This window comes from Gymnoscopelus microlampas (genome assembly GCF_963454915.1).
Source record: "Gymnoscopelus microlampas genome assembly, chromosome: 11".
NCBI lineage: Eukaryota > Metazoa > Chordata > Actinopteri > Myctophiformes > Myctophidae > Gymnoscopelus > Gymnoscopelus microlampas.
The window spans coordinates 33473433-33487268 of NC_139948.1; the positions used below are offsets into that span (position 1 = coordinate 33473433).

General features: G+C 45.8%; 1 protein-coding gene across 2 annotated transcripts in view; it reads left to right on the forward strand.

Moving 5' to 3' along the window:
• plekhh3 (pleckstrin homology, MyTH4 and FERM domain containing H3) overlaps window positions 1-13836 on the forward strand; it is a 43364-nt gene that overhangs the window by 10162 nt on the left and 19366 nt on the right. For both annotated transcript variants that reach the window (XM_084072788.1, XM_084072789.1), the window contains exons 3-4: window positions 9115-9209; window positions 13628-13810. In XM_084072788.1, coding sequence (XP_083928914.1) covers window positions 9115-9209; window positions 13628-13810 — 278 coding nt within the window. The remainder of the gene's footprint in view (window positions 1-9114; window positions 9210-13627; window positions 13811-13836) is intronic.

Sequence of the window (13836 nt, forward strand, 5' to 3'; positions counted from 1 at the left end):
AGATGAATGGCTTTATATAGAGGGCTGTGATCTCTTACAGTGTTGCAGCAAGGCAGTATATCTCATCTCTGGAATCACATGTCATCCTCATCGCTGCCCTTGCTTGCCCCTCACTCAAAATCACTCCATCTGGTGGCTCGCAGCACAGACAGCCGATGAGTCACAGCGCTGCGGAAGAGTCCGTAGCACCAACTCTCAAGGACAAGAAAGCAGTGGGGGATGCGGGCCTTCGGGGCAGGTCCATTATGCTGTAATCAAATGGGACGTACTGTCTTTTGAGAGAGAGAGAGAGAGAGAGAGTAGGAAAGGAGACGAGCCCCAGGGTGTAGCATGGCTTCTACTATAACTGGACTGTGTGACTCGCACTTCGCACTTCAGCAACACTCCAAGAAAAGGTGTGGCAAGGCGCGCGTGCACGTGTGTGTGCAAGCATGGGTGCATGTGCGCATGCAAATATTTGTCTGTGTGTGTGTGTGTCACCTACGCAGCAAAGTGCGGGAGGCCTCGGGGCATTCACATGGCTTGATTTACTACTGGTTTTGGAGGGAGTGTGTTAAAAGTCTGTGTGTAATCATCCACACTGAGTGGGGAGATTAGAGAGCAGCCTGCTCGGTCATTACCTGGCCTACAGCTGGACACACCCAGCTGTAGGTTGTGTGATGTAGTGAGTGGTGCCACTTGAAGTGCAGCTCTCGTTTAATCTGAACCTTTATTTGGCTACTGGGTTGAAGAGTCATTCATCATTAACTACAGTATGAGCTGGAATAATGACCGTGATATGATTGTGATCAATTTAAGAATTCATGTTTGTCATAAATGGTAAATGGTACATGGCGCATTTATATACAATGTGCATTGCATTCACACACACATTCATCGAACTGAGAACCCTCCGTTTTTTGGATGTTGTTTTCGTTTCATGGACGTTTGTTTGTTTGATGTTAAATGTCTAATATGGACCACAATGGAAACAAGCTTCGGCTTTTTCGTGTATATCCATGTTGACGTCTTTGACTTTTTTAAAGGTATTCGTAAGGCTTTCGAACGGTGTCAATAAAGTATTATATTCTATAAGCGGCCGCTCCACCTCCTGAACTACTTCCGCATCATACTACTAGGCTAGGGTGACCAGACCCCCAAACTGGTACCCTAACCATATACAGTGCTTTGTTGACCAGGGTCCCCCAGGGGTCTGTACTTGGCTCCCTCTTTTTTTCCCCCCTCTACACCTAATCTCTTAGTTGAAAATAGCCAATCTACAAGCTCACAGTGTGTTGCGACCATAGAACTATATCTGGACTGGAGTAAGGACTCGACATCCCTGTCCACTTATTTCAATGAAAGTAGCTCATCCAGCGCATACTGCCGGAAGTATCTCTGGGCCCATGAGTTTTATGACATGCTTCAAACATCCCTCCCGGTCCTGGGGGCTTAGTTGCGACCGGCTGTGAGCTTGCAGATCTGCTATTTTCTCAGAGTAGTCTATTTTAGCAAAATCGGCCAATTCTTTATGAAATTCGACTGTAATTTCTGAGCTCAGTTGACAGCCCAATCTATTAGCACACCTAATGACTGCACCTTTCAACACCATGACACAGATGGTGGTTAGTTATAATACTAATAATAAACCTTATTTATATAACACCTTTTTAAACAATGTTACAAAGTGCGTAACAACATAAAATCAAACGGTGAATCAAAGATCATAGACAATTGCAACAGTAGACACTTACAACAGTAAACATAACGCATAACAACAGTATCAGTGGGTATAGATGCACCAAATTTCTGCTGTTTAGGAGGTTAAGAAGGCCTTTCTATACAAATGAGTCTTTAATTTCGATTTAAAAATGGTGATGGAACCCTGAGGTCCAATGGGAAGCTGTTCCAGAGTGTAGGGGCCCTGGCGGCAAAGGCCCGATCACCCTTGGTCACCAGCCTAGACGTAGGAACATCTAGTAGGGCCGCATCAGAGGACCTTAGGCGGCGGACAGTTAACAACAATGAGAGTGGGACAGAACATGATAAATGGCTATGTAAGTATTGAATATGTAAGTGTAGAATATTATTACTATTTTAATTTAGGTGAAAGTCTGGGCAATTTGTCGGTGACTCCCAGCTTGAAACTTGGACAATCCCAGATTCCCAGACAATTCGGGATGATTCAATGCATACAAGACTGCCTGAGGTTATGTTAATGGTCAGCATTGGCTGGTTTTGTCTTATGGTCAATGGTCTTCGCTGGTATTTACTGGGCCGGGGTGTGATAAGTGAAGGAGGCCTGTTGTGGCTTGATGTTCAACGTTATTTTGAACGACCCAGCTGTAAAGTTTCATTGGGAAATCTGAAAAATCAGAGTTATAGTTCACCAAGCATATTTATGGTTTGAATTTCCCACAATACTATAGATACTAGCCTAGGTGAGGTATAGTCTAGTTTCCCTTGCAGTAGTAGAAGACACAGAGTGGGACAGCATGCTAGAGGACAACCAGGAAGCACAGTGAGTGGACACCAACTTTCTCGTTCGCTGTTCCTTATCTGTCTTCTCATTACACCCCCACCCCCACCTCCTTTTCTCTGATAACTCATGACAGTCTTTCTTTGTGAAAAAACGCTACATTTTGGTGGGAGATCCCAGACAGAATGACTGAAAGCCACCAGTGTTTGTGTGTGTGTGTGTGTGTGTGTGTGTGTGTGTGTGTGTGTGTGTGTGTGTGTGTGTGTGTGTGTGTGTGTGTGTGTGTGTGTGTGTGTGTGTGTGTGTGTGTGTGTGTGTGTGTGTGTGTGTGTGTGTGTGTGTGTGTGTGTGTGTGTGTGTGTGTGTGTGTGTGTGTTTGAGAGAGGGAACGTATGGCACGTGTATAATGTGTGTGAAGTTCTTAGACGCAAGCCTTCTGGTAATTGCCTGTCTGAGAGTGTCTGTCTGTCTGTCTAACTGTCTGTCTGCCAGCAATCACAAACCATTTCCATTTACAATGAATGTATGCCACAGCCAAGATATTGTTTTGACCCATTAAGACCTGAGGCCGATTCTACAAATGTCTTCTAAAGCAGTGGTTCTCAACTTTCGTGCCAAGGAGTAAGGACCCCCAAATTGATATATATATTTGGTCGCGGACCCTCCCCTATCTGAAAATGTTTTGTGCCAGGGCAGGGACCCCTAGTACAGAAGATCTGTGTAAAGAAAATCTAAATTATTCAATGTTCTGCATGATTTCTCAAAAATGTTCCAAAAATAGCAGATGAAGAAGCTTGCTTTTTGAACCTCTGTTCAAAATCCTAAGAGTTAAAAAACACATGGTTTTAATGTGTTAATTTGCACTTCATTCAAATTCTTACACTAAACTTGGTCCAGTTGTGTTGAGCTCCCTCCCATCAAAAGTTTTTCTAGCTGATAAATGCACTCTTACAGAGTAACAAACTGTGACTTCCTGCCCCCCCCCCCCCTCTCAAAACACTCCTCCCCCCCTCTCCTCTCTGCCTAGTCCAGAATTCCTTGGCAGTGGTCTTGAGTAAACAGCGTATTTTTAGCTGGGAGGTCATATAGGCCCACTCTTAATCACCACATTCCCATTTTCCCACCAGTCCAGTTTCAGCCAGAGGCCCATGCAGTCGGCCCACTGTGGAGGAGGGAGAGAGAGAGAGGGAGAGAGGGAGAGAGAGAGAGAGGGAGAGAGGGAGGGAGGGAGGCAGGGTGACTGGTAGCGCGAGGTGGATTTCCACAGAGGGACACTGTGTGTGATTAGTGCTATTACCTACTGTATGCCTTGTAATGACAGTTTCCTTAGAGACTGATCTTTATCCTCGAAGCAGTATCACGGGCAGAGGATTGGTGTGGCTTGCTCACTCGGTTGTTGTGTCTGATGAACTCTAGGCCAAATATAGATGGCTGTGGGCATTCGTGTCTAGAGGCCACAATGATGCTTGACAGTGGTCTAGCAGTTCTGGATGCATCAGATTGAACTCATTCCTGTGATACCTTTGTAGACTCGTCTGTGACAACGTTGGCTTAAGCCATTAAGACATACGGTACAGTTTCTGTCTGTGCTGCTGTTCACTGAAACCCATGAATGTGCAACGGGGCAGGTTTGCGATCTGGTGACCCTGGGACGCCACCAGTGTTTGCGATCTGGTGACCATGGGACATGGTCAGAGGCACGAGGACACGCTTTGCAAGCATGACATGTCTCTGCTCGGGGTTTTCACTGCGGTCAACCCAGCCCGGGAGCAAGGACACTGCCTTTCTAACTTTTAATTAGCGTCTCAGCGATTTGATTAGACCCTGGCTGAAATCAATTACTCATCGCTCCAGCAGCTCCAGCCACGGCCTAATCAACACTTTTGTGATGCTCATACGCTGTGGACTTGACCATGCTGACAGAAGCATAGCCCCGATGGAACTGCAGGCAAAATATTGTCCTCTCACCATAACTCTGTGTTTTTGCTGAAGCCTATGTTCTATTCTTGCAGTAAAGGGATATGTAGCTTTTATATTCACATTTGCGTGAGAGTTGGAGTAATGAGGAGAAATGAAAGTGGACCACACACACAAACGAGAAGTGGTGGTGAATATCGGTAATAGATGGGTATTGAGTAATGAACCTCTCACTCAGCCACGTGAACAGAGTATGTAGACAGTGCCTTGATGGCTTTACCAGGATACATTGTATAAACAGACTCTCTTTCTCTCTCTCTTTGCTCTCTCCAGCAGATCTCCCTATCACTCATGCATAATACTGTACAGGGCTACTTGGTCCACACACGCACGCACGCACACACGCACGCACACACACACACACACACACACACACACACACACACACACACACACACACACACACACACACACACACACACACACACACACACACACACACACACACACACACACACACACACACACACACACACACACACACACACACACACACACGGTCATAATATATAGGCTTATGTATCTTACTTTTTTCCCCCACAAAAGCATTTCTTTAGTTATTTGGTGTGTGTATGTGTGCGTGTACCAAGAAAGGTAAGCCAGTCACAGCTCACAATGGTGTTATTAGACTCTGCCTTCTTGTTGTCTAAATTGCTGTTTGCTGGTGGTCTGTACGGTCATGTGACCCCCCCCCCCACACACTCACAGACACACACACTCACTTTATTTTATAAAGAATGACAAATACAGAAACAAATGCAAAAGTTGTGTGAACTTGTCCATGTGCTCCTTTTCACTTCTGTAAACAAAGAAGCCCAGTGGTATTTGCCCCTTTCCCCATGTTGAGCTTTCCTCTTTTGAACCCAAAGTACAAAAGCAACCACCAACATTTCAAACACAAAAACTGTGTTCAATTTGAACCAGACTCCAAACCCCACAGCACAAAAACAAGAAAAATACCAAAATAATAATACCTGGCTTCCATTTTCAGCACATCATTTGAAACTTTGAAACTTGAGCAGTGTAACAGTAAAGTGATGTGATGACCCTCCCCCACTTTCCTTCAGCAGTAGGTGTTGTGGAGTCTGGTGAGGAAAGAGAGAGAGGGAGAGAGAGAGAGAGACAAGGTGCTGGTGTGGATCTGGGATCGGCACTCGTTCCACTCTCCATGCTGTCTAATCCCCGTGTCAAATTGTTTCCTGCACTCCACAGGAAGTCAGTACTCAAGGCCCCACCGTCAGGGCCTCTGCTGGGGCTTCTGGGAACGCGGGGGCAATAGCTTGGAAGAGGGGGGAGAGGGGGGGGGCATGGCTGCTGGACAGCTGTGGAGATCCCAGAGCTCTGTCTGACAGTGTGCTCCAACATGTGGCTCCAGCTGTAGTAGAGGCTGAATCTACTGTAGTTTCTATACTATTTTAACCACTTTTCAACCTGGCATCCCTATTTTAGGCAGAAGTTAGATCTTTGTTTTTTTCCCAAAACTACTGTAGCAGATTTACAAGCTCACAATTTGTCACATTGTGAGCAATCCCTGACCCTGCAGATGTACTCCGGCTGCTGAGAGGAACTGGGACAAGCTTTCAGTTAGCCTCATTTTCACCACTCCACCTGAAGCATTTACATTTCATTGTGCTTGGTTGGGTGCTGGTCCCAAAGTAGGACGCACTTTAGTTGCCCCCCACAAAAAAAAACAACAACCACAATGTTAAGGGACACAAAAAACCCTACTTCCTCTCTTAAAGTTGATAGAATGGGGGCCTTTAATGTAGCAAGTCATGACTTTGATGTGGTGCTGCCTGTCTCCGGTCAGCCACAATGGTAGATTGTGTGTTAGACGTTAGCTCGGGCCGAGGCACACAGATGGTCTCGTCGATTCTATCTGGGGGCCACCGTTTTAAAGTGAAGGTCAGGCTTGTTTGTACTATGAAAGGTCAACACTGGTGTTTGGGTCCATGCCTCTCCCTCCCCAGTCTCTCTCCCACCCTCTTTACTGAGCCTGGCTGAATGAGACCAAAGGAGATCTGATCAACCCTGCCAGAGCTGACTTTGAAGGTATTTCAGGTACAAGGCATGGCCCAGACCATTTTAAGAGGTGAAAATCCTGAATCCTGTTTGTTCTGGCGGTATGGCCGCATGCCAGCGTTTCTTAGAAATCTGCTTGCGCAGCAGAGCCAGGAGGATGATTTTAAACTCTGAGAATATTCCTCCAAGTCGGACTGCCTTGCGCACCACCACATAGCCTACTCAATAGACTATAAAAATGAAACGTACCAGTTTTATGAGGCTGCCAGTTCAAGTCACGGACAGCATTGTTTTTATGCCCTTGAGCAAGGCCAAAACTAACTCGGGAGTCCCGTAACTGGTTCGTATTGGCCTCTGAAGTTTGGATGCTGGCCCGAATGTTGACAAAAGCAAAAAAAGAAAAGAAAAAAGATCCTAGGCATTGAATATCAAGACCCTTGTCGTTCCCAGTGTGCACAAGGCTGTATTCTTCAGTTGTGGCTGAGTTTCCTATAGATCAGATCCCTTTCTGGGACTGACTGGATTGGACTTATCCATGTGAAGGCTCCATATAGGCCAGCTCTGTCTGTCAGCTTGCATGTCGAGGTTAAGTAAGCAGGGGTTATTAACAACCTCAAATAAGAGACGTCCTCACATTTCTCGGTTTATTTTAATGCCTTTAAATGGGATGCTTGAATGCATGGACGGCTGGGGGTTCTGTCAGACTGGCTGCCGAGGCGGGCGGGCAGGCTTAGTTATATAGCCAGACGGAGTATAATGTGACAGGTCCCTGACCTCCCTCTCGCTCTCCCTCCCTTTCCCACCCTGGGTTTATGATGATGCCTTGTACCAGTTGTACTCATACAGAAAGACGGGTCTGCTATATAGAGTTTCACTCTACGGGTGAGCGTTCGCTTAACCACATGAACCCTAGCGTCCCTCCCTATTCTGGGGCAAACATTCTGCTGATCTACAAGCGTCTTGTGAGCTTGTACATTGTCCACGTTCTGCGAACTTGTGCGAAGAGATTTGGTGTAGAGGGAAAAAAATAGGGGGCCTATTGTAGACCTCTCGGCCACTCGGGTCAACTAAATATGTAGGGTTTAATTGGTTAAATTAGACTTGATACCAATCATCGCTGTAAGTAGAAGTGAATTTTATACAGAGTGTGAAGGTGAGGGGATGAAAGTGGAGAGAGACAGGAAATGGTAGGAAAGAGATGGGGAAGGGCAAAGCCACGGGCCTCAGGTCGGATTCGAAACCCGGGTCGGCTGTGCAAGGCCTGAGCCTTAACGGTATGCGCTCTACCAGGTGAGCCACCACAACACCCCAATAGGGTATATGATGTTCATGCAGGCATACAGTCTCTCTCTCTCTCTCTCTACACAATATTGATGCAGAAGCGATATCACAAGAGTCAACTAGATGAAGAACGGTATAGATCAGATAAGGTCAGAGCAGAAGGAGCATGGAAGAGGAAATGGTTTGGGCAGTCAGTGTAAGCCGAGTCAAAGCAGATAGGGCTATATTCGGACCCATTGATTGTTTCTGCCTTTCCGTAAGGAGGAGCCCTCCCGAATTATCAGATCAATAAGCGCATGAATCAGCCAGTGGAAGCGGTCGGTAACTATAGGTCAAATATCCCGGGAGGCAAAAGAGGGCTAGCAAGTAGAAGTCATTTCCTCTCAGAGGAGCAGAGCGAAGGAGGGAGGAGGCTTGTCGCCCATACCTCACAATGCTTGTTAGGCGCAGGAAATGGAGAAAATAAACGAGTAATTACATAAATAAATGAGAAGAGATAAACCTTCTAAACAATGTAATGGGCTGGAAATGGGCCTTGGCCAGAGATAACACGTCCTTAGGTTGTCCACAGCCTTGCTTGACCAGATGTTGAAGAGCCTCTCCATGGCTTTGTGTATGTGGTTGTAGCTGCTGTGACAGTGAGGCACTTTAGAGAGAGAGCAAGAGAGAGAGCAGCATTTTCCACTGGGATTTACAGATGTTTTTGATGTTGGTTTATGGTTTTAAGTATCCAAGGCTGTATGTGTGTGTGTGTGTGTGTCTGTGTGTGTGTGACCTTTTGAACTCTCCGTCTCCCTCTGACCGGTGTGAATCGACTGGCTGGGAGTCAGAGCGGCGTCGCTCCTGTCACGTTTATTTTCAGTGCCGTGGTTGGCCTGCCAGCCAAAGTGATAAAAGAGAGACAAGCTGCCCACAGTGGCGTGGTATGTGTGTGTGTGAGCGCTTGCGTGCTGCTAGGGAGGGAAAGTAGGAACACGCAAGAGATGAGATATTCATGGCACTTCAGCCGGATTTGTACTTTGTTGCGTTTCGGTGTTGCTCACCGAAAATAGCCGATATACAAGCTCACAACGGGTCGCAGCGCGAGGCGTTGTGAGCTTGTAGATCAGCTATTTTTGGTGAGCGACACAGTGCGCGACGAAGTATATCGAGTCATTTCAAGTTTCTTCTACTTGCCCCCCCTCCCCCCCTATATCTCTAACCGAGGGTGTTGGAGGGGTGTTCTGCAGTTGGCACGGAAACATAAGAGGGGGGACTCACCCCGTCTCTGGGCCAATTGGCTATCATATGGGAGGGATTGCTCATGTTGAGGGGGACGCTCCTGGGGGTTATTTACATTCTGTCTCTTTCTCTCTCTCTGTCTCACATACACACAGGCACACTGTGTCAGAAGTTCCTGACGAGATGAAGAGTCTGATCATTGAGAAGAACAAGATGGGCCAGGAGGAAGACCCTGAGCTACTGGTCAAAGGTCAGTCATGATGCCTGCTCATTATTCAGTATCATTACATTCTGTTTACTGCAATGTTTTGTTGTGTTTTTGATTGGTTGACAGATACAATCAGTCATTGTAGTTATGAGCTATAGCATAACTCATTCATGTTTATTTAGATTGGAGTGATTACACTATGTCCCACTATCGCACTGTGTGCTACTGTACTGTACTATACCCAACACCTGTGGTCCACATGTGGTCCACAGCTGATTTAACTTTTTTTTTTTACATGCCATGTAATGAAGACAACCAGCATTGGCAAACCTATCGCGTGTGTGTGTAATGCTTTTGAGGAATGACCTCATAGGCTATTCCTGTGTGATTTAAAATATATATATTTTTAGCAGTAAAATGCCAGCACTTGGATAAGTTACATCTTGTTTGGGATGGCGGCAGTCTGATCGGCTAATTCTGACAGCAGTTACCATGCATCCTTGGCTAGCTGCCCCCAAAGCCCCCACGTTCCCCATCCCTGGCCTCCTGCCCTCTGTCCCTGTTCTGCTGTCTGGGCGGGTAGGGGTGGTAGGGGCATAGGGGGGCCGCATTCCGTCCTAGGACAGCGTAGACTTCCCCAAGGCCCAGAACGAGATGATCATCTTGTTTTTTCTACACTGCAAGATCCTGAGATTTAACCTAACTCTTATAGTGTACAAATTGACCCTTATGGGGTTCAGGATTTTGCAGTGTACTCTCTCTTACACCATCGCTCAGCTACAGGAACAGCAATTCCAGTTGCTTCATGTCAGCAGAAAACCCTCTCCCTGTTTTCTCTCCTTGCACTGAGCCCTGTGCAGGGATGTGTTTTCAAAAGCATCTCCATTAAGGCCATCCCTTGTTTGGTGTGGCTTTTCAGTGGGACATCCTGAGGCTACCAAGGGCACCAATGTCACCTTGTTGTGTAAAATAGGCCACCAACATTGCAGAGAGAGGGACAGAGCAATGAATCGATGATGCAGTTATAGATATACATGCTGACTCTGCTATTGTATTGACATGATTATTGATGCATAGTTGAATTGAACGGCTCGTCTCATATCTAGATGCTCTGGTGTCTAATAAGTTATACTCCCAGTTCAGGCTACTGGGCTGGGTCTGCCTGGTTCTGTTTGGCCACTTTTACTGGACAAAGTTTGAATTGAAAATGTGTTTCTCTGCCTTTTTAAAATCAAAACATTCTCAATGTTCTTTTTATTTTATTTTTTGCATGCAAAGGTCGCATTAGTGAGGTTTCAGTATAGTAGAACATACTGTATATGTGTAGTTGAAACCTCAATTTGACGTTTCACTATTGCTGACCAATTTACAACATACGCTGTCACGAATAATCCATAACAAGTGTATAGTACAAAAAATTGCAAACTGCAATTTCAGCTTCCCCATGAACAATTTGATGGGTCATGCCATAGTTCATGTTATCCTTGAGTGCCTTGATAATGAACCGACATAATGCACGCATTAAATTCCATTAAACAAGCATTTAACCCATTAAAACTGGGAAAGCATCCGTTTCATTTTAGATTTTAGCGTTGGCTATTCAAAAATAGCAGACATACAAGCTCACAGCACGTCACTTTGTGCCACGCTGTGAGCTTGTACATCTACAATTTTTTTACATTTTTGAAAAACCTTTAATAATTTTGAATTACGAAAAAGTTTCAGAACTACTGATTTTAGAAGGCATTTGTAGAATCGGCCTCAGGCCTTAATTTAATGCCGATGGAGTATAAAGTATAAATCAGGTAAAAGAGGACAGAAAGTCAGAGGTGGCAGTGAGGAGATAGGAGAGGACAGAGAGACAGAGAACCTCTCAGTGTTTGCTCAGTCTGTGTTTGTGGGGGGGGGGGGGGCATTGGAGGTCAGAGGTCACAAATGAAACAAATTAAGGGTGAGCCGTGGCCCCCAGGGGAGACATTAGCGGGCCACAGAGATGGGATCCAGATGGAGGACCATGGGAGGGGTTGCACAGGGGGTCCCTGGACTCCACTGTTGGGCCCCCCCCCTCTCCCTCTCGTCCTCCTCTTCCTTATCTCCCTGCATGAAGCTCCCAAAATGAGCAGCTGCAGCAGGACATCCTGTGTTATAGCGACAGAGGTGTTGAGGTAGCACTCACAAGCCCCTGTCTCTCTCACAGCCTGCCTGTCTACCCCCCCTCCCCCCCACCAGCCACCCTCTTGCACAGCCAGTCTGTCAACAAGCCCACAGCCTGATGTGCCTCATAGGTTTTATTTATCCATTTCATGTTGGGAGTTTTTTATGTTGCGTGCCTCTGATGTGGTGCTGAGTACCTCCACGGTCTCTGCTCTGGGCTATATTGGGTGGGTTTATGGTGGGTTCAAGCCTGCCACTTATATCATATAGAGGCATTCTCAAACAGGAAACCCAGTCCACTATACTGTACACCAGTTCTTAATTTGGGAGGAACGTAGGCGGCTGTAGCTTTGCAAGTGAAGCTGCCTGAGAAAACCACTTTGAGGCAAAAAAGAAAAGAAAGAAAGAAAGAATTGGGGGGGTGGCAAATAGGAGAGAAATTGTGAGATGAAAGTGAATCGGGGAAAAGAAAGAGGGGGCCGAGGAAGAGGGATGTTGGGAAAATGAGCACTGGCTGACAGGTGGCACGCAGCTTGCTAACCACACAGGAAGCCGTGATGCAGGCGTGGCGTCAGAGGGGTAGGTAGCCCATGGTGCATGGTCTGATTTGATCCTGCACAGCAGCGCACGAGTATGCATAGAACTATGCGTGTTTGCAATGTGGACTGCACACACCAGTGTTGATTTCGTCGACTAAAACTATGACGAAAAATGTTCGTCGACTACCTTTTTCACTGACGAAAACTAAATAAAAACTAAGCTATGATGACTAAAACTAAGACTAAATATATTGACAATTTTGTCAACAAATGAAAACTAGACTAAAATGTTAGGGAGGGACTAGTGGAGCAAAGATCCAGTAGGACTAAAAGACAACTCATTTTATGATTGGTTGCGCTCAGGTGTTGCACTCTGAAAATAGCCGATCTACAAGCTCAGAACGCGTCCCAGCGTAACGCCTTTAGTCGACTAAATCAAACGTAGATTTAGTCGACTGTAATCTTATGATATTTAGTCAACTAAAACTAGACTAACAGTGAAACATTTCAGATGACTAAAATATGACTAAAACTTAATGGAATTTGATTCAAAAGACTATGACTAAAACGGAATCAAAACTTGCTGTCAAAATCAACACTACTGCACACTCATGTGCACACATAACACTCCACTACTGGAGAGCTGCCAGTATATAACACTGTCCTGCACCCACCCACACCCCCAGCCTGGCTCTCTAGGTCCAGGTGGCCTCTCCGTCAGTCCTCAGGCTGAACCCTGACCCTTTCCCCAGGACTGGGCTCCACTCCCCCTTTTATACTTCATCATCCAACCCCACTTCCTCTCCTCGTGCCCCTCTCTTGCCCTCTGGGCGATGTCTGGCCAGAGTGCTGCCAAAATTGCTTTATTTATCTTGTGTGTGATTAAATATTTATTAGGAACAATTTGGCAAACACTTGAAGCTGAAGGAGGGTGTTGCAGTTTTACCCCCTAGGGCCCTGCGAGCTCAGTAAGAGCTATGCTGAATAAGGCCGTGGGAGGCCATGCAGTCTTACTGGGGCTATGGAAGTACTGTGGGAACAGGCAACAGAGATACTGTACTAAGTCAGTCTCTCTTAACCCTCTGAGAGCTAATAAAAATGATTTCTTGCAACCTCTCTTTCTATATCTGTATTTCTCTCTATTTCTCTCTCTCTCTCTCTCTCTCTCTCTCTCTCTCTCTCGCTCTCTCAACCTCTAAAGTGGTAATTACGCTGGTTGCGTGCAGGCCTTAATGTTTTTGCCTTGATATATGTGCCATTAGCTGACCGTATTTTTAACTTGCTCCCATGTTATAGAGATAATTAAGGTCTTATGTGATTATGTTTAGCCCAGTCTAATTAACTCCACTACTAACACCAACCGACGTTATGGACAATTACATGCAATAGGAATTACTCTTAGTTCAGACATACTGTAGTTAGTAGATTCTGAGCTACATGTTGCATTTCCAGTGTATCCCTCCTTCCCTAGATGTCAGTTCATTTCCATATGGGTGGGGGTTGTCACATGATTTAATGCAATATCAAGTTAATTTAGTGTACTTTTCTGTGATTCACATTACACTTCATTCTATTGTCCTGCTGATGTAGATTCAACCTAACCAGACATACTGTAGCTTAAAGAAAACAACATTATTTATAAACAAAATAATATTTCCAGCTAATGTGCAACTTAAGCCTTCAGTCATTGTTAGCCAAGTCGCTACAATGGCATTTTGAGATCATTTGATTGATTGATCTGTGTGTGTGTTTGTGTTGTTTTTATAGGATGGCTATTTAGGGAGGTGCGTGGCAGCTGGATCAAGCAGCGGCGCTACTGGTTTGTGCTTACCCAGGATTCTCTGGACTACTACAGTGGACCAGAGAAAGGAGCCCGCAGACTTGGTACCCTGGTTCTCACCAACCTCTGCTCTGTCATCTGGCCAGACAAACAAACCTACAAAGAGACGGGTGAGCGAGACACATACAGTGCACAC